The following is a 24,758-nucleotide window of genomic DNA, read 5'->3' on the forward strand; positions in this document are numbered from 1 at the left end:
ATTACAAGCTCCAAGCTCAGATTAGCATATATAACTCTCTCTTGAAGATTAACATCAACGTCATATGTTAGCGTCAGTATTTTCTGTTCTTCATATATTAAGTTGGTTGGCTTGTTGTTAAACGGCCAACTCGGCAATATTCAAACTACATAACGGCGGTCTGTGACTAATATGTCAGACAATCCAGCGTTCAACAGCACCTGCATCGATTTTCGCAATTGGGATACGATGACATGTGTCAACCAAGTAAGCGAGTCTGACAATTTAATTCGGTTAGTAACCTCTTACGTCACGCATTGATTACTAAGACACATTCTAACTAGGATCCTCACAGGCTTTTCACATATTCAACACCAAGGCCATTGACGTTTCGATACGAACGTTGATTATGATCTGCAATGGTTTCTGATATCCATACTTACGACTCACGACTACGTCCATTGCGAGTTACAATCAATAATAGTAAGTGTACAAATATTTGAGACAAGTGTGAAATAAATTTAGCTTGTGTCCAAACACGACACACAAACATAAAAAAGTATCTATAAAAATAAAATGTCAACGTGTACAAATAATCAGTCGACAATCCATGGTCGTTATAAACCTTTGGTTGGTCATTCAGTTTGCTCTAATACAGATGATAAGACTTCATGACGCATGAATTCAAGTACAACGAATCAAGGAAGCTCTCACAGAGCACATGTGAACGCCTAAGTGATACTGATAACCCCCTGGTCAGTCTGCGAGACTGGAAATAGACTGCCGTCGAAAAACAGGTACATAGATAATACCTCCAGGCTGTCATATGATCTAACTAAATACATATTTAAAATTGGTTTGCAAATAATAAATAATTTACTTTTCCATGTGTATAGTCTTTGTTCGCCTCCGTGTTATGGAAACCATTAATGAAATGCAGCAATTTGAATTACGCATCCATCCTAAAGGTTCTTACGACAATAAAGCTTCTAATGACAGCTGTAGAATAGAAAATAGCGAATCCTGCTGAACTAGAATATAGTCAAAATTAAACAGTATAGGGTCACTTGACTACCCATGAGTTAACTGTCTAACTTCATGATCTGTGTCAGTTGACATGGGACAGGTTTTGCGAAAGACATAAAACTATTTCCTTGATTACCCAAGAGTTAACTGTCTAACCTCATGATCTGTGTCAGTTGACATGGGACAGGTTTTTCAAACGACAGAAAGCTATTTCCTTGGTTACCCAAGAGTTAACTGTCTAACCTCATGATCTGTGTCAGTTGATATGGGACAGGTTTTTCAAAAGACAGAAGCCTATTCCAAAAATAATGCTTCAACGGGTACTGTCTTCGACATTGGGAGTTCTGAAACTGTACACATCAAGGCAGTCTACAATGAAAAGAACATTCACAGTGATATTGTTCTATCGAACTAACGGTTACTGGAAGAATTTAAACTCCTTCCGGGGACGTCGAGGTAGCACAACATGGCCACGGCAGTAGTTGTTTAAATGTAAGTGTTCATATTATGTACTGTATCGTCTTCGGTTATTTGTATATACAGTCGTTTCTTTAGTTCCAAAGGCAATAGCTATCACGTACCCATGACGAACAGAACCGCCTGTTTTCTGTTGAAAAGCTTCTCTGGACCAGGATCACAGATCTTCATTCTTTTTTATGAGAATATACCCCACGCACAGTTTCTCTGTGTCACTGGACCTCATTACATTCATGGACATATGTCCACATGTCGCGTCATGACCAGCGAATTAACTGTTGTTCATAGTGCCAGAGCTGCTAAAATATAATCCATTATACGACTTGCTACTTTTCACGTCACGACCTCCGATTCCACAGGGATCTTAGGAACTGTGTCAGGGTGGTGCCGTCTTCCCGTGTTATTTATGTACTCTGCCACCAGATTCGATGCGTCCAGCCTCCCTATATCTGTCAGCAACTGTTGTAGGTATACCATGCAAGCCCCCTTCTGCTCCATATGCTGGAGGAGAGCTAGTGTTTGACTTGTCCTTATTGACTCAAGAAATGTGATGACTTGGTCCAGGGAAAGCTTCGATGCTAAAGCCCTCCAGTCGTTGCCTAACGGACAGCGTGGGTCAAGAAGTATCATTAAGTCTCGTTTCAGGTCATCAGGGAAAAAGACGTTCCTCTGAGCCATAGAAGCCTGTACTTCGTCCAAACTGAAGTTTGGTTCTGGGTTGTCGATCCTGACATCAACGGAAGTTCCGTCGTGATTTTTTCTACTCACCTGTACCATCGATGCTCCGGGACTTCGCGGATTGGATCCAGGGATTCGTATTGTGACGTTTTTGAGACCAGGTTCGGGTAATCCATGATGGATTTCGGTCATGTGGATGATTAACCTCTCGCTTTCGTTGTCGCGCCCATCCTGGTATGCGAGCAGGTGGATGTTGATTTCTTCAGCTCTCAGGCTGTAGTCGCCAACTCTTTTAAAACACATAGATAGGTGAGGGCACTTCCCATGCCAAATGTTCAAAAATGGGACCCTCTGGGTCTCACATCCGTCAATGCATGCCCATCTGTCAGATAAGTAGGCAATGGACAGTAACATATCCTCAGCATTACCGTTGTAAAGGAACACTTTCTCAGGACAACACTTTCTACTACCAAACTGAGACTCATTATTGATTGCCCACTCCAATGCACATGGTGTTTTGTTCAGAAAATACACCCTGATCTGGTAATGGTCAACGTCCGGTTGCAGTGAACTGCTGAACACAGCTATCTGGATCCATTTCTTACTAAAGGCTGAGTCAGGACGACACTGTATGCTGCTCAGCAGACTGAAGTGGTCCAGCTTCACCTGACACTCTTCTTGAGTCACCACACATTTGCCAGCCTCTTCCTTAGCCTCACATAAAACACTCCATTCCTTCTGATGCGTCAGCTCGGTTTCACTCACCATAATTTTGATGCTTGCCGGATCATATGCACAGTGCCTGTACGATAGGATGCATTGCTCATTTAGTTTTAGACCATGAGGCCCGCAATACACGACAGGACTAACAAGAGCTTGATATGGTTCCATTTCAGGACTGTCTCCCAAGTCCCAACTAAGGACAAGAGTCATCACCTGCTTTTGACCTCTGGGGATGGCACCGGGAGGAATACGTAGAGATATACCCATATTGTCGAGAATAAGAACATCCCCTCTGTGGTCCACCAAGTGGGCTACCATTACCACCAACTTACCAGCCACAGTTTTCATGATACTTCTTTCTGTTACAATGAACAGATCTTGTATTCCAGCTTCAAACAGTAGTGGATCGATTTGAAGAGAATCATGATCTGCGTTCTGTTCACTTACTGGATATCCACTGTCATATCTTGCATCGGCCTCGCCTTGAACTTCGAAACCACGTCTGCCTTCAGCACCAGCAACTGTATCAGACATTCCGGGAGGATGATCTCCATGTTGGAGGTGACAAGCATAAGCACTAGATCCGTAACCAACAGCAAGGGGATTAATTCGTTGAACACCTCCATAGAACCTAGTATGGTCTCTGATTGAGGGACCCCAGGGAGAAGCTGTTTCTAGGGTGGGTAGATTGTAAGGATCATATATAGCTGGGACAGGTGTTGGTGTGCTGAGGCGTTTCTTACAACACCGTCTGATCCACCAGATCACGAAGACTACAACGATGACAGCCAATACGGCAATGGAAATCTGTAGGGCTTGCTGGTCTTCGTCATCGTCAGATGGGATTTTTTCACCCGGTCCATCAAGCATTCCAGGTTCTGGTTTGACTGACTCTTTGCTATCGTCTGTTTCCACTAACGTCTTCATTTCTTACATATATATATATAACGTCTACTCAAACAAGCTTCCAGTGACATAGTGAATGGGTGACATATTGTTCATTTCATGTGAGCTCGCTCTGGAAAGACCAGCTTAAACCTCTCTTGTGTATCCACCGAATACCTGCAAAGTGAAAAAAAACCCAAACAGATCTTTAACAAATTTGTTAAGAAGGATGTCCTGCAACAATGCAGTTCATCCGTTGTACCGCTGACCCACCCGTCATGAATAGTCCTGCCTCTGAACACTCCGTTCATCTACACTCGTGCATCTCCCACCATCCCTGAATCTCTCATCCCGATGACAAAACCCTAATAGTATTCTTGACAGGGTAGACATCGTCTTCATCAGTAGTTCCACACCAACTTCCCTCCCCTAGATGAGTCCACATGTTAGTGACCATTCCTCAACATATACACGAGTCGTTACCTATATTCATCTGTCAGTCCTTATACATATACGTATACATGTAGCCATATCTACATCCATCTGTCAATCCCCATACCTCCATATATACACTTGACCTTACCTTCATCCACCTGTCAGTCCGCATACCTCCACATATACACTTACCTACATCCATCTGCCAGTCCCCATACCGCCACATATATATGTGCCCTTACCTACAATCATCTGCCAGTCCCCATACCGCCACATATATATGTGCCCTTTCCTACATCTATCTATCAGTCCCCATACCTCCACATATACACTTGCCCTTACCTTCATCCATCATCCTTAGCTACAGTCCCCATACCTCCACATATACACTTGCCCTTTCCTACATCTATCTATCAGTCCCCATACCTCCACATATACACTTGCCCTTACCTTCATCCATCATCCTTACCTACAGTCCCCATGTCTCCACATATATATGTGCCCTTTCCTACATCTATCTGTCAGTCCCCATACCTCCACATATACACTTGCCCTTACCTTCATCCATCATCCTTAGCTACAGTCCCCATACCTCCACATATACACTTGCCCTTTCCTACATCTATCTATCAGTCCCCATACCTCCACATATACACTTGCCCTTACCTTCATCCATCATCCTTACCTACAGTCCCCATGTCTCCACATATATATGTGCCCTTTCCTACATCTATCTGTCAGTCCCCATACCTCCACATATACACTTGCCCTTACCTTCATCCATCATCCTTAGCTACAGTCCCCATACCTCCACATATACACTTGCCCTTTCCTACATCTATCTATCAGTCCCCATACCTCCACATATACACTTGCCCTTACCTTCATCCATCATCCTTACCTACAGTCCCCATACCTCCACATATATATGTGCCCTTTCCTACATCTATCTATCAGTCCCCATACCTCCACATATACACTTGCCCTTACCTTCATCCATCATCCTTACCTACAGTCCCCATACCTCCACATATATATGTGCCCTTTCCTACATCTATCTATCAGTCATCATACCTCCACATATACACTTGTCTTTACCTACATCCATCTGTCAGTCAACATACCTCCACATATACACTTGAACTTACCTACATCCATCTGTCAGTAAACATACCTCCACATATACACTGGCTACATCCATCTGCCAGTCAACATACCTCCACATATACACTTGTCTTTACCTACATCCATCTGTCAGTCAACATACCTCCACATATACACTTGACCTTACCTACATCCATCTGTCAGTAAACATACCTCCACATATACACTGGCTACATCCATCTGCCAGTCCCAGTACCTCCACATATACACTTGACCTTACCTACATCCATCTGTCAGTAAACATACCTCCACATATACACTTGACCTTACCTACATCCATCTGTCAGTAAACATACCTCCACATATACACTTGACCTTACCTACATCCATCTGTCAGTAAACATACCTCCACATATACACTTGACCTTACCTACATCCATCTGTCAGTAAACATACCTCCACATATACACTTGACCTTACCTACATCCATCTGTCAGTAAACATACCTCCACATATACACTTGACCTTACCTACATCCATCTGTCAGTAAACATACCTCCACATATACACTGGCTACATCCATCTGCCAGTCAACATACCTCCACATATACACTTGTCTTTACCTACATCCATCTGTCAGTCAACATACCTCCACATATACACTTGACCTTACCTACATCCATCTGTCAGTAAACATACCTCCACATATACACTGGCTACATCCATCTGCCAGTCCCAGTACCTCCACATATACACTTGACCTTACCTACATCCATCTGTCAGTAAACATACCTCCACATATACACTTGACCTTACCTACATCCATCTGTCAGTAAACATACCTCCACATATACACTTGACCTTACCTATATCCATCTGTCAGTAAACATACCTCCACATATACACTTGACCTTACCTACATCCATCTGTCAGTAAACATACCTCCACATATACACTGGCTACATCCATCTGCCAGTCCCAGTACCTCCACATATACCTCCATCAATCAGCAATAACAGTCCCTATACCCATTTGTCCTTAACTCTATCCATCCTCAGACTCCACCTGTCGACTCCAACATTCTAGAAACAACATCCTCAAAATCCATCTATCCACACATCTCCCCTTCGGTGACTCTTCACTCCTACTTCCGTCTACCTACCAGCTGCATTACGTCCTCAGTGCCCGGTCCGAACTTCCCAGTGCACAATAACAAGTTGAACCAGGCATGAACGACACTGATATAGAACGATTTTTATGTGCTCTCGATCAACAAGTCATAATCCACCACGTTTCATCTATCTCCACAAATATGAATGTCTTCAGAGAAGTCACTTTACTAATACTTTGTTCAAAATATCGTCTGTTACGGATCTGTGGTTTTACAAACTGTCACATGCATAGTGTTTTACTCTGATATAAAGTCGTCTATTTCAGAGCTACCGGCTTATATAGTGTACTCAACTGGAAAAACACATAGCTATTAATAGACGCATTTCGCGTTAGGAACAATGGAAAGGTGTGTTGCCGACTAGAATGTTTTTGATTGGGTAATGCATTCACCCAATCGGTATCGCTCCTGGTCGAAATCAATACTTTCAGAATGTGACCCCTTTCTGGCTGACATCCTACTAGTAATTAACGCTTTACAAACTCTGGCCTGTTTGTTTACCCAGGAAACTTATATAACCTGTCATATATGCTCACATGCCGATGAACAACTGTGATACTAGATTCCATCGGTACAATCTACCTTTGCTGACTCGTCAACGAATGGGTGGGTTTGTGAGTCTTTTAATAATATGTCGTGACGATGGTGTTATATGTTTGAGATTCTGACTGATTGTTTGACTATTTTCCTTGTAAATATATTGTAAATATAAATTACGTTGTGTATGGTATCTATACTCAAGTAAATTGTATATATGTACATGTCTGGCATGTGTTAAAGTCTCTAAAGTGTCCCATATGTCAATGTTTATAAGCTCACAAATTGGCTCTAAAAATGCATTGTTGTAAAAATTTGTGAGCTTATGGACACATGAACATACGTGCACATAAGATGTGTGGATTTATCTCCGCGAGATCTTTCCAATGATGTGAGAAATGAGTTTGTAGCATGCTCCCTTCTATGTGTCAAGTGAGGACTGGCAGGCCATTCCTAAGTTGTCCCGCCCAGCCTTAATTCAGGAAGGTCTCGGCAAGCAACCATGTCCCACCTCCAGACACTCTCGTACTCATCTGGATAATCCAAGCAATTCGTGCCAAGGTCAGGGTTCGATATAAGTAGGTGGGTTTTAAGGTTATCTGAATGGGGAGCCTACACAGCTTTGCGAAGGTCACAGCGTTTGTCCATGTACCCGAAAAAGTTAAATTCTAACAGATTTTGTCAATGTGTACAGTGTTATTGTGTGATGCTTTAACTAAAGGAAATTTACGTGTACACGTTTACCTTTGGAAGAAAGCACTTGAACGAGAACTGCTTTGTGTTTTTGGAACAAATCATTTCAGCCATGACACTTAACTGTTCCTGCACGTATCTGTGTCACATGCATAATAAATACAGGACAAATATGCACTGTAACATATACCGTTGAACCAGTGCGACTTACAGCTAAACCTCGTCAGTTTGGACAGTGTAGTACCCAAGTGAATGCCTTTTCTAAAATCAGTGGGACTGACTGACTACGATATTGCGCCGCTTTAAGCAGTATTCCAGTGCTATCACGACAGGAGGCACCGTACATGGCTTTCACATGAAGGGTGAATGAGTTTAGTTTTACGCCGTTTTTTAGCAATATTCCAGCAATATCACGGCGGGGGACACCAGAAAATGGGCTTCACATATTGTACCCATGTGGGGAATCGAACCCGGGTCTTCGGCGTGACGAGCGAACGCTTTAAGCACTAGGTTACCCACCGCCCTTCACATGAAGGTACTGAGTACCTCTATATTATACATTATTGTCACAAACTGATTTTTTTAATAAACACATTTGATTGAACGTATGCACCCCCATTCGTTCTCGTTCGAAGATTATACTTGCATGATGTGTAAGAAACACACTCAGGGACACTCCAGCTGCACCACGGCTCTCTTTTAACACATACGTCTACACCAAGCAGGCGAACCCGTGAAGAATTGGTCTTCAGTAACCCACGCTTGCCGTAAGAGGTGACTAACGGGATCGGGTGGTCAGGCTCTCTGACTTGGTTGACACATGTCATCGTATCCCAGTTGCGCAGATCGACGCTCATGCTGTTGATCACTGGTTTGTATGGTCCAGGCTTTATCATTTACAGACCCGCCATATAGCTGAGTGCGTCCTACAAGTAAATGCACTCACTCACTTTACATCTGTAGAAACTGACCGGATAAAAGAGTGCGGTGTTACACATCAAAACAACCAAACAATCGATTGAACACATTCAGATATATCACAGGAGCTGGCCTTCTTTTAGTTTTCTCATTCCACCAACATGGGGCAATTCTATGGAATAAGACAGATGCTATGATGATTTATGCAACATATATTGGAAAGACATATTTCTTGGGAAGTTTTTTTTGCAAAGAATGAATCAAAACTGTTACCAGAAAACCAAATTAAAAGTCAAACTAACTCCAACATAACTTTAGATGACAAATCGATAATGTATGATAACTGAAAGACATGTCGAAGGTAGGCTATTAGCATTTGAAGAATGTTCGTAAAATAAAAACCAATTTCCTAACCTTTGAAGGAATCAAAGCAGCAGTAAGGTTATATGCACACAAACATAAAATTTATGAATTTTCAGAACCGCTCCAAAATCCCATCTTTCCCTTTAATTACCAAACATTAAATAAATCTGGGGGAAATAAATCTTTTTATATGATACTCTTTGAATTCATCCTTCATTGCGCTACCATATTATAACGAATGAGTACGTCGTTTAGACAGACATTTCCCTGACAAACAATGGACGATTCATAACGTTATCCCAAATAAATGTACTAAAAGTACCGAACTTTCGGTTGCAATAAAAATACTGTTACTGACACCTTAACATACTTTAAATAAACTCTCTGTCAGTGTGCTTTATCATAAACCACGTTTTCCTCGAAGAAATATTTCGAAATTTGTCCAGTCGAGACAGGGCTTGCATTCTGATATTTTTGCCACTTTATAGCATGTACTGCTTACATTCTATTGCTTTTGGACGTGGAATATCTATGATTTCTATTTTATATGCTCAGCTGCAGATACCTTTAAAAATCGATATATGTTCAACAATCATTTGCCGTTGTGGGATGCCTTGAATGTTACAGTGACATGAATAGTATTAAACACGGAAAACGGTTTGGTCTGTATCCTTATTGTCAGTGAAGGTCTAGGCATTCAATGCTTAAAGTGAGTGAGGGACGTCGTTTTGAACCCATATTCTGTTATCCATAGAGTAGGAAGCCGAATTGATGCATTCTAGGAGGGTCTGGGAGGCAAACACAATAGTTGTTATCCAAAAAATCGGTGATTCATCACGTCCCACGTCAGCCTGGTTCCCTGGGTCTGTTACGCCAGCGCTAAAACTCAGAGTGTTAGCGTAGGCGCAACAGGTCCAGGGAACCAGACTGGTCCCATGTTTCATAGTTATGTTGTCGAGTTAGGCCAACGTGTTTAAAAGCTATGTTATGGAAAGCAATGCCAAATACTCCCGGGGTAGTTGGGAGAAGGTTTCTCTCTCTGTGACTACCCCCCTCCCCCACCCCAAACCCACCCCTGAACTCCACCCCTAGCCCCACCACAACTCTCTCTCTCTCTATCGAGCAGTAGCTCAGGTACACACCATGTGTCTTGGCGGTAGTCTGTATTGTGAATTGACCTGTAGTGGGCTGTGTATGCACTCAGTTCGGCCTTATCGGGTATGTAAATACAACGGGACAGCTTCTGCCTTACAAGTCATTGTCAACTCGATGTAGGGATACATCGTTAAAGTGATGAACGCCATGTTGCTGTATCTTTAGTGTGGCGTGTTATAGTGATTCTTTCTCCCACGGAATTAATCAAGGAAGGAGCCCAAAGTGACTGAACAAAACATATTGCTATTGCGTTCCATCGACCAATTCATTCATTCATTCATTCATTCATTCGTTCGTTCGTTCGTTCATCCAATGGTGTAGGTGTAAAATGATTTCAGGGAATAACTACCAAAGGTAGGTTAACGCCAGTCGCTTTGCAGCAATTACCAACTAATTACTAAAAAAATCATATTTGAATGTGAATAAATATCTGAAGTTGCTGAACAGATGAATAGTATAATTATGCTTCTTCCAAACTGACATGAAAATTGAAAATGCTAATGGAAGACAATTTGAACTTTGACAGTATATGACCACATTACAAATAAGGCGTTGTAAGGAAACTCTTTCCATTAAGCAGTTTAAGTTTTTTACTCCCCACCTACACCCCCATCCTCCCAAAATTTCAACTGATATTAAAATGCAACAGTATCAACATTCATGACTGTCCACATCCTGTAATGTTCCAATGAACTACTGAGTTCAGCTTAAAAATTAATTGTCTGAATTGTATGTACATACGTTAAAGAAATGTAATTATGTTTAGCAACAGTAGAAGACAAACATTCACAAATTAAATTCACTTTGACCATTTTAACAGCATGGTACTCTAGTTTATGATTCTCTTGTCTGAGCTGCATTTGTATATCTACATACACTATTTTGAAATATATATCTTGTACACGTTTACAAAGCATATTTCTGTCATTAACTGTAACAGAGCATACTTCAATAAGCTATGGACAAACTCTCATGCTTTCTCCTCTTGAATCTATGTTTAAAAATACAATTAAAAAAACATATAAACACTCAAATGATAATGGAGATGTTGAACCGCCACAGTCTCAGGTATTCTTGAAGGATGCGTTCTAAACGTTGGATCATACCAGAGGTGTTGTATTGTTGTATTTAGTAGTTGTGTATGGTATTAATGTTCACATGTCATCTTGGTACAGGACCAGATCTATGGCATTCGCAGTATAGAAAACATAAATGCTCATTTTGCGTTGTTGTCTTAGTACTTAGTGTCCTGGTACGATATGCCTTTACAGACTTACTTCAGTGCCCGTTTACAGACTTACTTCAGCACCCGTTTACAGACTTACTTCAGTACCCGTTTACTGATTTACTTCAATACCCGACATTGGCGTTCGTACATACATAGAACATGAAAAGTCCAGCTGTCATGGTGGCGGCCTGTAAATAATCAAGTCTGGACCAGACAATCCAGTGATTAATAACATGAACATCGATCTACACATATGGCATACGATGTCAGTGAGCCTGACCACCCAACCCTGTTCGTTTCCTCAAGCATGGGTTACTGAAGATCAAATCTTACCTGGATCTTCACGAGTTGGCTTGTAGTAAGGGTGATATTCAAAGAATGTAATTAACGGTAGCATCCAGTAGTAGTAACGACAAATTATTTTTTTAAAACACGCCCCACAGCAGGTTTGCTCCTTTTGTGATGAGCTTTTTGAACAATGACCAGTGCGCATGCATGACAAAATATGAGTAGGAGGGCATGAACCCTCATCCTCATCACGACAGTCATTGTGATCGCGTCATGCTTCACGTGGCAGTCATCAGGATGTGTTGGGTCAAAATGACTTCTCTTTGCAGCAATAAATACAAGTTCTATTTTATATAAATGCACACAGATGAAATTATATATGGGCGTTTTACTGTTACTTCATACACAGTTACGTGCAGCACTAAAATACCATCGTAAATCACTGGGTACGTCGTATCGAGGATGAGTGAATGAGTATGGTTTTATGATGCTTTTAGCAGCATTCAAGCAGTAATAACGTGGAGTAATATAGGAAATTCACACAATGTACCCATGTAGGGAATCGAACCTGGGGCTTCATAGTGACAAGCGAACACTTTAACCACTAGTCTACCGTCCTTAACGAGGGTGGAGATGATTATATTTATCATAGAGCAACAATGGCTACCTGGCATTCCAAGATTGCTGAATTGTAACAAGAGGTGAGGTGAGGTGAGGTGAGGTGAGGTGAGGTGAGGTGAGGTGAGGTGAGGTGAGGTGAGGCAATTTCTTTCAATCATACAGAGAAGAGCACACCTGGTCCGGCACTTGCACTTACATAGTTTTCCGTTTGAAGTGATCGACAACTAAAGTGAAGAGTCTACTTACTCTAGGTCTTCCTAAGACCAGGCACGGTAACATCAGGTACCACATTTTAATGCATTTTGATACGGAGAGGAGAGGTGAACTCTCGTTATCAGGTGGACGTTCTATCCACTAAACCACTAAAGCCGTCCTATTGTGTTACGACACAATACCACCAGTTGGATCACGTGAAACCACGATATCTTGTTTCCAAGTGTACACAATAGCTTATACAGACAGGAGTGATGGCACACTTGCAAATCACAACGTCAACACACTTTAAAGAAGAACACCCCAGTTTACTCCGACAAAACTTCACCTGTACACCCGGAATGAAGATGAACCTATTCAATCTTTCAAATTCATCTCACCACGAAGAAACCCGCCAAGTCATATATTTTAGACCGATTGTAACCTCGGTATGTGATAGCTTGTAAATAAGACTTATGATGGCAAGACAGGTACACAATACGAAATCTTACCTGCACGGGTATGTGGGTCGTGTATCCATGACGGTTAATTTACAGCAGTGAAACTGCACGGTAGATGTAACTTCCTGGTTGCCTACAAAAATGGATCAAATGTGGCCCGACCTTGACATGAAACGTGAGGTAAACCCGGATGAGTTAGCACTTGCTTACACTGACACCGCTAGCGTCGCTGTTGCCACTGGTTCGAATCAACGCTGTGACTTGATATTTGTGTCGTCAATAATATTGTTTTTTTAATGATTGATTTAGTCTTTAAAAGGGTGTTAGGGTGAAGTATGTCGTTCTTATACAAAGAAGCGGCTTTACGGTGATTTATGATGCGGCTTTACTGAGCATTCTTGAGTGAGTGAGTAACGTTTTACGTCGCTTTTACCAATTTTCCAGCAATATCGTTGAGGGAGACACCATACAGGAATGGGTTTCACAAATTGTAACCACGTGAGAACCCGAATGAGAGTCTAGTTCTTACGTTCCCTCAAAAGTTACCCCTGGTATTGTACAGTCTCATGACTTTTCTTTAGGTCTTGGTGCATTTTTCAACAGGTCGCCACCCAGTTTTCTGAAGGTCATCGTATAGTTTCAACCATTCTGCGGAAACTTGCAAAAATATTTGTACAGTTTCAACTCAAGGGTCTTCAGGTTTTGCTGTTGTTATCACCATGCTTTAGTACAGTTTCATCTTTCAACAGTTGTTGCTAAGTCTTGGTACAGGTTCCTGCAGGCAATCGTACAATTTTCAACAAGTTTTCGTTCAACCGTAACAGGTAATTGAACAATTTTCAACAAGTCGTGGTTTAGATATAACAGGTAATCCTACGATTTTTAACTAATATTGGGACAGTTTTAACAGGCAATCGTACAATTGTCTTGGTGCAATGTTCCATGGGTGTTGTAACAATTCGTCAGTGGTGCCAGTGGGAATAGTTTTAGGGGATGACTTTAGTGCCTGTATGAGGTCAACTCCATATGAGCAACACAGTATATCACACTTATATACCACCCCGCTGGCCATCAACGTGATTCTGGAGATGGGAAAGCTGTCGTTCTATCAGCTGGTGGGCCTCTAGGTAAAGGCTAGCTGTAATGGGAAGATCGGTTTCCACCGTAGGTATACCTCTGTTACGACGACTGAAAGTTAGCAGAAAAATATTTGTATTATATATATTGCCAACAAAACACAAACAATGGAATGATAGAAGGAACGTAGTCACGCTGTCGCAAGCATAGAGTGACACAATTAACTAAAACTTGAAAACGATTCCATGCAATACTGTTATGCTTCCATCTTTGCGTCATTGTAGCACAAATTGTAACCGGGGTCAAGTATTGACGTTTACACAAATCGAATCCTTGAAGACAAGCGTTCTAGGTAAAAATGATACTTGGATGACAAATGGTCTATGGCGTATGCTAACAATTTGAATAGCGTAAACAATAAAACTTAATGTGATTGGATCTCGATAATTTATCGATCATGTGACTGCTGCGTGTAAATACATGTGTGTTAGATTTGCCATTGTCATAATAAATGTACTCATTTGGGTGTTATTACATAGTCCCTGTATTATGCGAAACTGTGAGTGGGTTTAGTTATCCGCCGCACTCAGTAATATTCCAGGGATGATTAACATCATGAGCATCGATCTGACCATTTGGGATATGATGACCTCTGACAACAAAGTCAGGTCTGACCACATGATCGCGTTAGTCGCATCTTAATTAAGTGCGTGAGAAAGTTCAGTTTTGCGCCGCACCCAGCATATTTCAGCCATATTGTGGCGTTCTGTAAATAATCAACTCTGGATCAGACAATCAACGAGCATCGATCTCCGCAAATGGGAACCGATGGCATGTGTCAACCAAGAACAATTCTTCACGGGTATTAGGCAAAACAAAATAAGGGCTTAAAAGATAGTGGTGTAAATTATGGGAATATGTCACTGACAATCAATAATGGCATCAGGTATCAGCGAAATTAGACACCATGTAAGTAATGAAAAAGACATGTCCTCCACAGGAAGCACGAGCCATGCACCCATCCAGTTTGCATCGACCTTCTCTTTTATCTCGTCATTGTTATAGGCCAACAGAACCTTTTCTTACCTCACTCCTATGATGATGACAATTGTGATGATAATAATGATGATGATACTGCCAACGGTGACAGGAACGATGATTGTCCATAGCTTGACTTTCTGTAGCACTGAGAGCAAATTGAATGTATCATTCGATGCCTTAAGATATCGAACCAGTGACAATATAGATTTGAGCAAATCATCAATTCATATGCTGTTCATCAATGCTTTATATGCTGTTCATCAATGCTTCAGATGCTTCATCAATGCTTCATATGCTGTTCATCAATGCTTCATATGCTGTTCATCAATGCTTCATATGCTTCATCAATGCTTCATATGCTTCATCAATGAAGCCCTGTTCACGCCCATCATGATCGGGAATTTAGTCTAAATCACAAAGTATCAGCTTGATGTGGGAATGCCCGAAGTATAGGTCTTAGCTACTGACGTATTTCATGAAGAAATAGGAATACTTTACTGACAAAACTGGAACCATTATCAGTGCACTTTGACCCTAAGCATGTTTAGATATTAGACGCGTAAAAATTAGGCGTCCATCCGTCACGCCGAAGACCCGGTTTCGATTCCACACATGGATACAACGTGTGAAGCCTTTTTTCTGGTGACCCCTCAATATATAGCCGGAGCATTGCTAAAATCTGCGTAAAAGTAAAACTCACTTACTCACGTAATATGTATGGAATTCTAGATGGGACATTGTCGTGTTGTCACATTGTCCTATTGTCCAAGCAAAAACTCACTCACTCACGTAATATGTATGGAATTCTAGATGGGACATTGTCGTGTTGTCACATTGTCCTATTGTCCAAGCAAAAACTCACTCACTCACGTAATATGTATGGAATTCTAGATGGGACATTGTCGTGTTGTCACATTTTCCTATTGTCCAAGCAAAAACTCACTCACTCACGTAATATGTATGGAATTCTAGATGGGACATTGTCGTGTTGTCACATTGTCTTATTGTCGTCTTTACAAAAACAAGCAAAAAGTGGCAAACTTAACCAAAGAACAACAACACGACATTTTGACCATTGTCACACTTTCGCGGTTTGACTAATATTATATCATATATATCTGCATATATATCTACCTACCTACGTATGTGACACAGGCGCTGTACAGTGTGTAGGCGATGTCGCTACTGACGTTGCACTGGGCACAGAAGTTTCCAGTCGATGCTCTCGAATTTACGATCAGGGTTTTTCCGTCAATTAAGTCTTTCACACCTAAAACACATGGTTGTATTAAGTCAAGTTAATATGAGAGTCGGAAATGATAACAGTACACAGTGTACAAATTGATCATCTAAATGTGACACTAGAGGAATAGCTCTCTAAGAGAAAGAAGAAATCTTAGGACCGTACGGTTCAATAAATATAGAGTCATAGTTATTGCACACTTAGAGATACGTACTGTGAAAAAAATACATTATATTCTGCTGTAATTTTCAGGTGAAAACGAAGTGAAAAATAGTAAATTTTGAAGTGGTCATCGCAAGCCGCAGTTTTGTTATTATGAAATGCAATTGTCCACCTCCGTCTGCTGGCCATCCATCAAGAATCCACCTAGACTCCAGTTGACCATCTTCAGGTGCGCAGTGGTACTTGACGCTTGTTCCAGTATGGAGGACACGTGATTCGATCGGTTGCGCCAAGGCTGGTGCTCCTGTTTGATACGATGGAGCTGTTAATTGTTCATGACATTGAGATACACTCACAACTACATTGCCAAAATGAGACATTACGTATATCAATGCTCACGCTGTTGATCACTGGATTGTCTGGTCAAGACTCAATTATGTACATACCGTCGCCGTATACCTGGAATATTGCCGAGTGCGGCGCAAAACAACAAACCGGCCAAGCAAGACTTAAATAAATCTGGATATAAATATGCTGAAGAAGACTATTTGGTTATGATTTCTTATCAATAAATATTACATCTACAAGAAATGAACATACTTCTGACACGTAAGTGAATCTCTGATGCAGCTTCCCCTTGTGGGTTTTTAGCTGTACAAGCGTAACTACCGCCGTCACTGACGCTGATGTTGGCTATACGCAGTTGCTTCCCTTTAGTCGCAGGATAGATGTACTTGTGACGGGCCTCGTGGCTATACTTTCTTGTCCATGTTACTATGGGCTCGGGGCTGAAAGAACATAATTATCCCACATGAAATCTTATATTGTACAATGTAGTATATCTCCAGTGTATTCTCTTTATTTACAGTGCAATGGGGGTAGCACGGTATTGTCGGGTAGTAAAGACATATTTGGCGGTCGCGCAATTTGGAACAAAAACTGGTTCTTGAATGAAAGCTTACATGTATCACCGGAAATCAGGAACCGGAAGTAACCTTGGCACTGTCTAGTATATCACAAGTGGGTGAGCAACCAGCTTGTGTAAGCGCGTAGCGCAGGCGCAACAGACTCAGGGAACCATGCAGGCTGCCGAGCAAACAGCATAGTACAAGAAGTAGCACTTAATGGTTAATGTTCACCAACAGACAAAATATATTTTATGGAATGTCATGGACCTGTCACTTACTCTCCACCGAAACTGCATTCCAGGATGACGTCATCACCTTGAGCAGCCGAAGCTGTTTCAGTACTGCTGATGAGAAATGGTGCTCTGTCTTCTCGATCTGGATACAAATATACGGTTCTTGTCAGTGACAGAAATGTTTACCTGGAGGTTCAAGACCGTTTCGTATGTTTGTTATTTAAAAATCTAACTTATCAATATTCCCGTTATTTGACGACGGTCTGTAAATAGTCGAATCTGAACGAGACAGTCCAGTGAGTGATATCATGAGAACTGATCTACGTAATTGAGAGTAGATTGAGAGAGATCAAGTCACCTGATCACCTTTCGTAAACACGCATGGATTGCTAAAGTAAGTGAGTTTAGTTTTACGCCGATTTCTAGCAATATTCCAGCACTATCATGGCGGCTCACACCATAAATGGGCTTGATACATTGAGCCGAGTCTTTTGCGTGACGAACGAACGCTTTAAAACCACTAGGTTACTCCACCGCCTCTAGATTGACTCAGAGACATGCCTGTCATAAGAAGTGGCTGACGGGTGATCACGTGTTCTTAGACGACACAATTTTGGTTTCATGAAATGATCGTTGTCCTGGGTTCGAATCTAGGATTCGCTAGAACATGTCAGGGCCATACCTGCTGGCTGACGTCTTAAACTGTGACAGGGTGCACACACTGATGTAATACAATGGAATATTCGTTTATACTTAAACTCTGGTCTGAGCGCACGTAATGATTCATCTGTAAACAATACTTGCTTGTAATAACCGGCCGATTAACAGAAAACTATCAATTTAATTGATGATTAATATATTTGCGGACGTGATTAACAGGCACTTCACTTCACACTTGTGGCAGTTGTCACAAAAGAGGTGTTATGATAACGTTTGTAATTTCATGGTCATTGGTAGTCAGATAACTAAGTAACTCGGATAATCAACATACGTGTCCATGTATCTTTCAAGACAAAGGTTGTATTCCCTGTAATGGTCTGCTGTAGTATGTTGCTGCGCACCGCACAGTTATACGGCTTTCCAAAGTCATCAGATGTGAGGTAGAGAAAGTTTAACGATCCTGAAATCAGATATAGATTCTTAGAAAACTGTTGCTGCATTTTCACATTTATAAAATTACCCGTCCCGTTTACGAATTTATTTCTTAACATTGTTCTGTGTTTTAAAACCTTAAATGTCACATGCAACCAAAAAATCAAACATAATTAAAACACATTTATCACTTATTCATGACATATAATATACATTGCTGCTTTTAAAAAACAAATAAACAAAATTATAAGCGTACAATCGCAGTTCAAAGGTGCAATATTTTGTACTTGGGCTTACTTCCCCCGAAACGAAGCCCTCGAGAGACCGAACCCAGTCATAGCGGGTGGCTATGCATCCAAGTGTAACGACGGCTTCCGATTGGCTGATTCATTTGCTGATATGCTGAGGGTTCATTGCGTGTACAGAAAGATGATCTGTTTGATGGACATTTTAGAAGTATAGCCAGGCACAAGAAAGTAAGATTCTTTATGGATAACAACTTCTTTTTGTGTACATGATGCGTCGTTTCAGTATGGATTCATATACGGTTGTCAAACAAAAACAAAATCATATACACGAAAAGAAGTCGTTATCCATGAAGAATGTATATAGAGATGTTGGGTTTGGAAAATACATGTTCTCTGAATTTGCGCTCGATCCAATTAAAAATCATGTCAGTAGAGATGGTCAACTACTGCGTGGCTGGAATCTGTCATTCGTCCAAGTACAAAGCAGGACTTGAAACTGACAAGAGTTTGCACCAGTTTCCGTCAGATCCAGTCATCCGAAAAAAAATGTAGTTTGTTTGCAACCCACAGATATAAAAACGTCATGTGTATCACACGTGCCTAATTACATAATGTGGCAGACACGGGACTCGGGTGCACGCGACATGAATCAACTTATTTTCTTTATGTCGTATAGTCTGATAGGTGTTAAGTTCAAATTGCACGTGGTCAATGATTGAAGCTGTGTATTGCTTTGAGCTTTCTCTGTGACAGAGACTGCTTACCACAATCAACAAGTTGTTTTACGTAACGAGTAGATTAATTACTTGTTTGTGTACACAACCAAGATTAGACTACTGCTCACGACCTCAGACGCTGGGCATGCATACTGTTTCATGCTCCGCGAAACTATTCACTGCGCATGCATTATGGACGCAGCGCAGCACAGTAGTTGAAACCAGTTTCCCCCCCCAGCGCTGGGGGGAATTTAGTGAAACGTTTGAACTCCGATTTCGCGGGCTTTTTTTCATCGCGTTTTTTTTCAACTTTATAGGTTGAATTGGCACTTTTTATGATTTGTTTCGGTAAGTGCATACCGAAAGGTACCAGAATCTGCAAAGTTGTGTTTTACGTTGCATGTGACCTTTAAGATACCAATGTGATGGGTTCTGAGCTCTCTTGTACGAATGTATGAAGCTAAATTAGTTTTGTACCAACTGTCCAGGAAACAGGGGCTTTGGTCCTTTTAAAAGTCCGAGCAAATTATGTGTATTTAAAGCCTTGAATTTCATTATATGAATAATTTTAATGCAACAATGCAATATTAAAGTGATATTAAAACAGACACTGTACTGTGTTGCTGAGAACAAAATACATCAACGTTTCATTGACAATTTCCATGAACTGGAGACCAAATTCTACTAACACGCACAATTCTACTAGCAGCACTCTCGAAACCGTTCTCACACTACTGGTACTTTATTCAGAATATTCACTGCCCTTTAACTGACATTTTGGCTACTTTTCCTACTCACAACAATGCATAAAACCACGAGAACATATTTAAAGAGCTATAGTAGTTGTATAGTAGGTCAGTGAAGAAATCGTACATAAGAACTGTTTCTAAACATGAGAGGATGCATTAAGGATACGCAACAATAGGAAAATGACCTGATGCCCACCCACCCCACCACCAACACACACACACGCACACAATTTGTTTTATGAAAAAACAATGCGAAAGTAGCGCGTTTGTTCACCCACGTGACGTGTTTTTGTGGAAATATTTCATCCCTCGTCATTTGTTGTTTGTTATCTATGGCGACCTCATACGCGAAAACGGGAAGTTTGCTCTCAAATCCTCGGGAAGCAGAAAGATTCTAATGGTCTGTTTAGACAACCCTTCTTTCCGATGAATCGAAATGCAAAATTTCAGGCTGGACCCGTGAAGGTCAGGGAAAGAAGAAGCCTTCAGTAACCCGTGCTTGCCATAAAAGACGACAATGCTTGTTGTAGCAGGCGACTAACGGGATCGGGTGATCACACTCGCTGACTTGGCTAACACATGTCAGATCGATGCTCATATTGTTGATCACTGGGTTGTCTGGTCGAGACTCAATTATTTACAGACTGCTACCATATAGCTGGAATACTGCTGAATGCGTCACAGACGTATTGTTATGGTCAAAAACCCAACGGAAAGATGATAATATATTAAATGGACTAACTCGCTGTCTGACCTGATCTCAGAACATCTTTTGTTACATGTGTATCGTCACAACTGATCGAGTTTGGGTTCAAGATTATATGCTTGTCATAAGCCTGACCACCAGATCCCGTTAGTTACCCTTTACGACAAGCATGGGATAATGAAGGCCAGTTCAAATCCGAATCTACACGGGTTCGAAAAGACAGGGCCTCGAAGACATATCCATTTACAAACGACATATGTCCTCATTCTGATGAATATTCCTTATGTACTCACAAAGTGCATACCGTCAATATCTATGTACAAGTTGGGTGATTCTCTGACGTCTCTCTTGTCTTTAAGCCACGTGACGTCCCCACGTGGTGTGAAGTACCCCATGACGTCACAGTGCAGGAGATGGGGGTCTCTGATGATATGATGCCAATAGTGAACAAAGGGAATTTGTGTGAGTACTAAAAACAAACAACCACAGTGTAAGTTCCTAAAGTCAATAACATATTTCACACAATTTAAAATACACTTTATTGTATGACGTAGTTTTTGGACGATAATGTAGGTATTTTGTAAAAGGTCATTGGACGTTTATGCTACCAAGTATTCATTTAAGAAATTAGCGGAAACTAATAATTCTGAGAAAATGTTTGAAGGAAGTCAAAAATTGAGTTTCAAGGGAATGTAACCTTCCAGAAATCGGAATGACTGTCCCAAAGCAATAAGTCAAGAAAACACACATTCTGTCTCTTGTCATGCATGAGGACATAAAGAGTGTTTATTCGAATCTCTTGCTCGCTAAAAGTGGATAATTATTCATTCTTGAACTCTGAATAAGTGTGTATTCTCGGAATTATAAGGGACGGGGAATACCAGAAATAAGCCTCACACATTGTACCCGAACGGGGTAAACACTTTAACCACTAGGCTACCCAATCGTGCCTTTCTGGCAAATAAAGTACGTCGGGTGATTATGTAGATTCAGCAAGACGCCCAGCCATACATAGATCATGTAAGACGACAGTTCACAGGAATCAGTCTCACCTGCAATCTTCAGCATAACTGTTTCTGACAATAGTGATCCGCTAGTGGTATTCACAAGACAGTTGTAAGATCCCTCGCTTTCTCCCACGAAATGTCTGCTCAACATGTTCTCTTCAGTCAGATTACCATAGTTTGTGTCTGTCGCCACCATGGCACCATTGTAGATCCAGGATATCCTACAACGTTTGTTCTCAAATGTGAAAATTCCAACAATATATTCTGGGAAAGACGTACAGTACATAGCGCATATTGTGACCGATGGAGTAAGTGCGTAAAGGATTTATGACCACTATGATTGAGTGATAGAGTGAGTGAGGGAGTGACACCACTAAGGGATAGCGAGCAAGTGATTTTTACTCAGAAATATTCCATCCATGTGGCGGAGGTCTGGAAACAAGAGGGTCTGGGGCAGACAATCCAGTGATCAACAGAAAGGGCATCGATCTACGTAATGGGGATACGATGACATCTGTCAAACAATTTAGTGAACCTGACCACCCGACCCCCTTAGTTGTCTCTTACAATAAGCATGGGTTACTGAATATCATTTCTAACCAGGATCTTCGCTGGTCTGGCCATTTGAGTATTTCAGTGACACCAAGTCCTGTCATTAGATGTACGCGAGAAGTCTGAAATTGTGCAGGTCTTATGTTTTCTCTTTACTTGGCCAAACCTCGATAAGTAAACATGGCGGGATTTGGGGAAGGTACACGTGTAGAGCGTATCACCCTATTTAACAACAGTTTTGTTACCTCACGGTAGGATTTAAATGTTTACAATGTTTTATTCTCTTTAATTTTCTTTTGTCCATCTCAATCGAAATCCATCTTTACAAACAGTGTTGTATAAGAACAAATGATAAGTGAATATACCCTGCTAAACAGAGACTAGGACGAAGTTGTACCACTTTGGTAAAATACACAGACTATAGTTCGTTTGGCTCAAAAGCGGATCGATGAATCGCAATCTGATTCGAAAACTAATAAACCTGATCATAATCAAAATATCAGTCCAACACTGAGTTTTTTCCTGAAGAAATGTTTTGAACAAACTTTCGTTAAATTATTGACTCAGTTCACTATTTGTTACGAGGGAGGAGTGCACAGAAAGGATCCGATTTTGAGCACTGCCGTTACCTGAACCTAAGGGACTCTGCATAGAGAACTGTGGCTACTTAGAAGACAGCCACTAGTGAAATAGTTGCTCATCACTATGAGTGTGTGAGTTTAGTTTTACGCCGCACTTAGCAATATTACAGCTATATGGCGGCGGTCTGTAAATAATCGAGTCTGGACTAGACAATCCAGTCATAAACAACATGAGCATCGATCTGCGCAATTGGGAACGATGACATGTGTCAATCAAGTCAGCGAGTCTGACCACCCGATCCCGTTAGTCGCCTCAAGCATAGTTGCCTTTTATGGCACGCATGGGTTGCTGAAGGCCTATTCTACCCCTGGACCTTCCCGGGTCTCATCACTATGATGTTATGTTGGTCGTTAAAAAGGGTTGCGATTTGTGAAGATGTCTTCAGTCGAAAGAGAATGGCACATTTATGCATATTTTGTGTAAAAAAAGTACTCACTCGACATTTGATGCAAGATAATCACACAGTATAATTTTGCATAACAGGTATTCCAAACTTCCCGTGAAACATACAGTGGAACCCCTCTGAACCGGCATTCGTTGGACGGGCGAAACTACCGATATAGAGGGCATGCCGGTTTAGAGAACTTTACCCTTTTCAGCCTGGCAATAGACTGGCGCTTAATTAGAAGGCGTGTAAATGATCATGAATTGACAAGCGTCTGTCAGGATCAAATTCTAATGCCGATAATGAGAGCATGCCGGAATGGAGGGCTGCCGGTTTTGATAGCTTTCGCTGTAGCTATCAGTCAGAGTCTTTATACGTGTTATGTTCTAATTTGAAAAGGCGCAGGTTTACCCTGTTGTTCTAGTTTCAGTACAGAAAATATACCATTCCTGTGTATTGCATACCTTCGAATACCGCTTACACCTTCCTTGTCAGGGTCACACTTCAAGGTCACTTTGGTGCCTTCCCTGACGTAATTAACCTTACTGTTGACGGTGAAGACCGTGCGAGATACCCGAGCGCGTACTATGATGGCCCGACGGTCTGTTTCCGCTTCCGGCATCCTCGAGCCTTTGTAGCCCATCGCATAAAGAAACAGTTCTGTTAACAGAACTAACCTCATCTCACAGGGAGTCATTTGTTGGGAAACGACGCTGCAAAAACAGAATCACCCTCTATGATCAAGGATATTATAGCTTCATGCTGTTTTTCAAAGTACCCAAGACCCATTCGGCAACATAGATCCGGATGTCACCACTTCCGTTGTCACTAGCTGTAACTTATATACATAGGATATAATTCGTGTTGATTTCTGTATTTAGCTTTAATTGAACTTCGAACATATCAGTGGTCGTGAACAATAAACCAGTATACACATGCACTCCAGGAATCGTTTGTTAACGAGTATTGCAGAAAAACAACGGAATTTAATGTTACTTTTTTCCTGTCGTTACTATACAATATTCTGTGATCATTGGCTTTTAATTTAGTTGACTCTTAAATA

At 41.2% G+C, this 24,758-nt stretch overlaps 2 protein-coding genes across 2 annotated transcripts; both read right to left on the reverse strand.

Moving 5' to 3' along the window:
• Positions 1–1,541: 1,541 nt before the first annotated feature.
• Positions 1,542–13,106, reverse strand: LOC137277948 (UNC5C-like protein). The gene is made up of 2 exons (XM_067809963.1): positions 12,986–13,106; positions 1,542–3,945 (listed from the first exon to the last, which is right to left on the reverse strand). The coding sequence occupies exon 2, from the start codon at positions 3,808–3,810 to the stop codon at positions 1,816–1,818; it is 1,995 nt and encodes a 664-aa protein (XP_067666064.1). The 5' UTR covers positions 3,811–3,945; positions 12,986–13,106; the 3' UTR covers positions 1,542–1,815.
• Positions 13,107–13,983: 877 nt separating this feature from the next.
• On the reverse strand, positions 13,984–24,317 carry LOC137278870 (immunoglobulin superfamily DCC subclass member 4-like). The gene is made up of 10 exons (XM_067811372.1): positions 24,160–24,317; positions 22,162–22,337; positions 21,414–21,578; positions 18,590–18,718; positions 17,644–17,740; positions 17,058–17,245; positions 16,630–16,761; positions 16,191–16,322; positions 15,098–15,197; positions 13,984–14,122 (listed from the first exon to the last, which is right to left on the reverse strand). The coding sequence occupies exons 1-10, from the start codon at positions 24,315–24,317 to the stop codon at positions 13,984–13,986; spliced, it is 1,416 nt and encodes a 471-aa protein (XP_067667473.1).
• Positions 24,318–24,758: the final 441 nt, after the last annotated feature.

The sequence above is a fragment of the Haliotis asinina genome, chromosome 3 (genome assembly GCF_037392515.1).
Source record: "Haliotis asinina isolate JCU_RB_2024 chromosome 3, JCU_Hal_asi_v2, whole genome shotgun sequence".
Classification (NCBI taxonomy): Eukaryota; Metazoa; Mollusca; class Gastropoda; order Lepetellida; family Haliotidae; genus Haliotis; species Haliotis asinina.